This window comes from Penaeus monodon, chromosome 15 (genome assembly GCF_015228065.2).
Source record: "Penaeus monodon isolate SGIC_2016 chromosome 15, NSTDA_Pmon_1, whole genome shotgun sequence".
In the NCBI taxonomy this organism is placed as follows: domain Eukaryota; kingdom Metazoa; phylum Arthropoda; class Malacostraca; order Decapoda; family Penaeidae; genus Penaeus; species Penaeus monodon.
The window spans coordinates 30,053,788-30,055,239 of NC_051400.1; the positions used below are offsets into that span (position 1 = coordinate 30,053,788).

Below are 1,452 nucleotides of genomic sequence, written 5' to 3' on the forward strand. Positions count from 1 at the left end.
CGGTGGTAAAAACAAATCCGAGGGATATTGGGAAAATAAATATTTTGAAATAAGTATCTATCATTTATTCCAAACTACTGCATAATTCACAACAACATTGAGGAAATGGGAAGCATCACAAAACTGAATTAAGGAAAAAAAATAATTAAGAGAGAAAAGGGAAAAGGATGAACTTCTAAAAATCTAAATCAATATATTTTTTTTCCCTGCAACGAAACAATCGTAACTAAATCACATTATCCTTCATTGTCAATCACACTGCCAGTAGTGTGTAAAGCTCCCCAACTAGATGTATTTGTATTTCTACTACGAAGTATTTGCTTCTGGTATATTTAGCATTGGGAAAGAGGCTTCGGTTATCGTCTTCTGTTTCGCATTGTTCGTTCGAAAGTTTGCCACCTAGAGATTTATATGTAATCAAAGGACCAGTATATATAGCATGGTGTGTTAGCGCCAGCTTTGGTTTCGCGATGCTATACTATACTGGTTCAGTGCAATTAATGGTTATGGCATTAAGACTTCTTTTGACTGTTCCACCATTCGTACACCATGGCCTTATCAGACAACATTGCGTCTGTGACATCTTTTAAGCTCATGGGACTGACGAAAGCTTTAAAAGGGCACACAACACTCAACACAAACTGTCCATAATTTTGAGTCGCATCTAAGCCACAGAGCAAACAAATCTACGGTTATGGTTATCTCTGCCAAGGGTTAAATTCATTCCAAATCTGCCAAACTCAATCCAAAATCCGTTTTCCCATCGAACGCGACTTTCCGCCAGCAGCTGAGTTTCTAGCGCGATGCCAGGGGCGCCACCTAGTAGGTTCTCCTTCCTTCGCGCTCCTTGGCAGCCATTTCCTTCTGCAGCTCCACCTCTCGGTACTTGGCCAAGTTGACGGCGGCGGAGTGCTTGGCCTCCTCCAGCTGGGCGGCACACCTGACCAGCTGCCTCTGCAACTCTGCCACGCGGTCCATCATCCTGGCTGTGTTGCTACGGTCCTCCGCCGCCTGCGGGAGGAGCACCAACACCTATCTCAGACCGGGCATGTGAATGGGCGTACAAGGGCGATTATAGTCCAATAAAGAGTGAAAACGCGCGACTGACTGCACACTTTCATATTCCTTGGAGAAGGTCTTCAGCTGTGAACATTAGAGCTGAAATTTGTCACTTTTGTACAGTATGAACAGTTACGTGCGTAGGCCTACTGAATGAGGCTCGCGATAGTTTCTGAATACGGAGTCCACTGAAAGGAGTGAGGGGAGTAATGGGAAGAACTAATCTCATTATGAATAAAAGGTTAAGGGTACATACAAATTCACAAATGAGTGAATCTAATATACATGGAAAAAAATCGCCCATAATAATGTCTGTCTCATAAGCAGATATTGTGCAACCTCTATCATGTTTAAACGATATTGTATTTTCGCCGTTTATTCACGTTTTTTGTT

General features: G+C 42.6%; 1 protein-coding gene across 1 annotated transcript in view; it reads right to left on the minus strand.

Moving 5' to 3' along the window:
* Positions 1-49: 49 nt before the first annotated feature.
* LOC119581932 (myosin heavy chain, muscle-like) overlaps positions 50-1,452 on the minus strand; it is a gene marked incomplete at its 5' end in the record, with an annotated part of 19,236 nt that continues 17,833 nt past the window's right edge. Inside the window, 1 exon segment of the mRNA XM_037930105.1 lies at positions 50-1,011. Coding sequence (XP_037786033.1) covers positions 820-1,011 — 192 coding nt within the window. The 3' untranslated portion in view covers positions 50-819.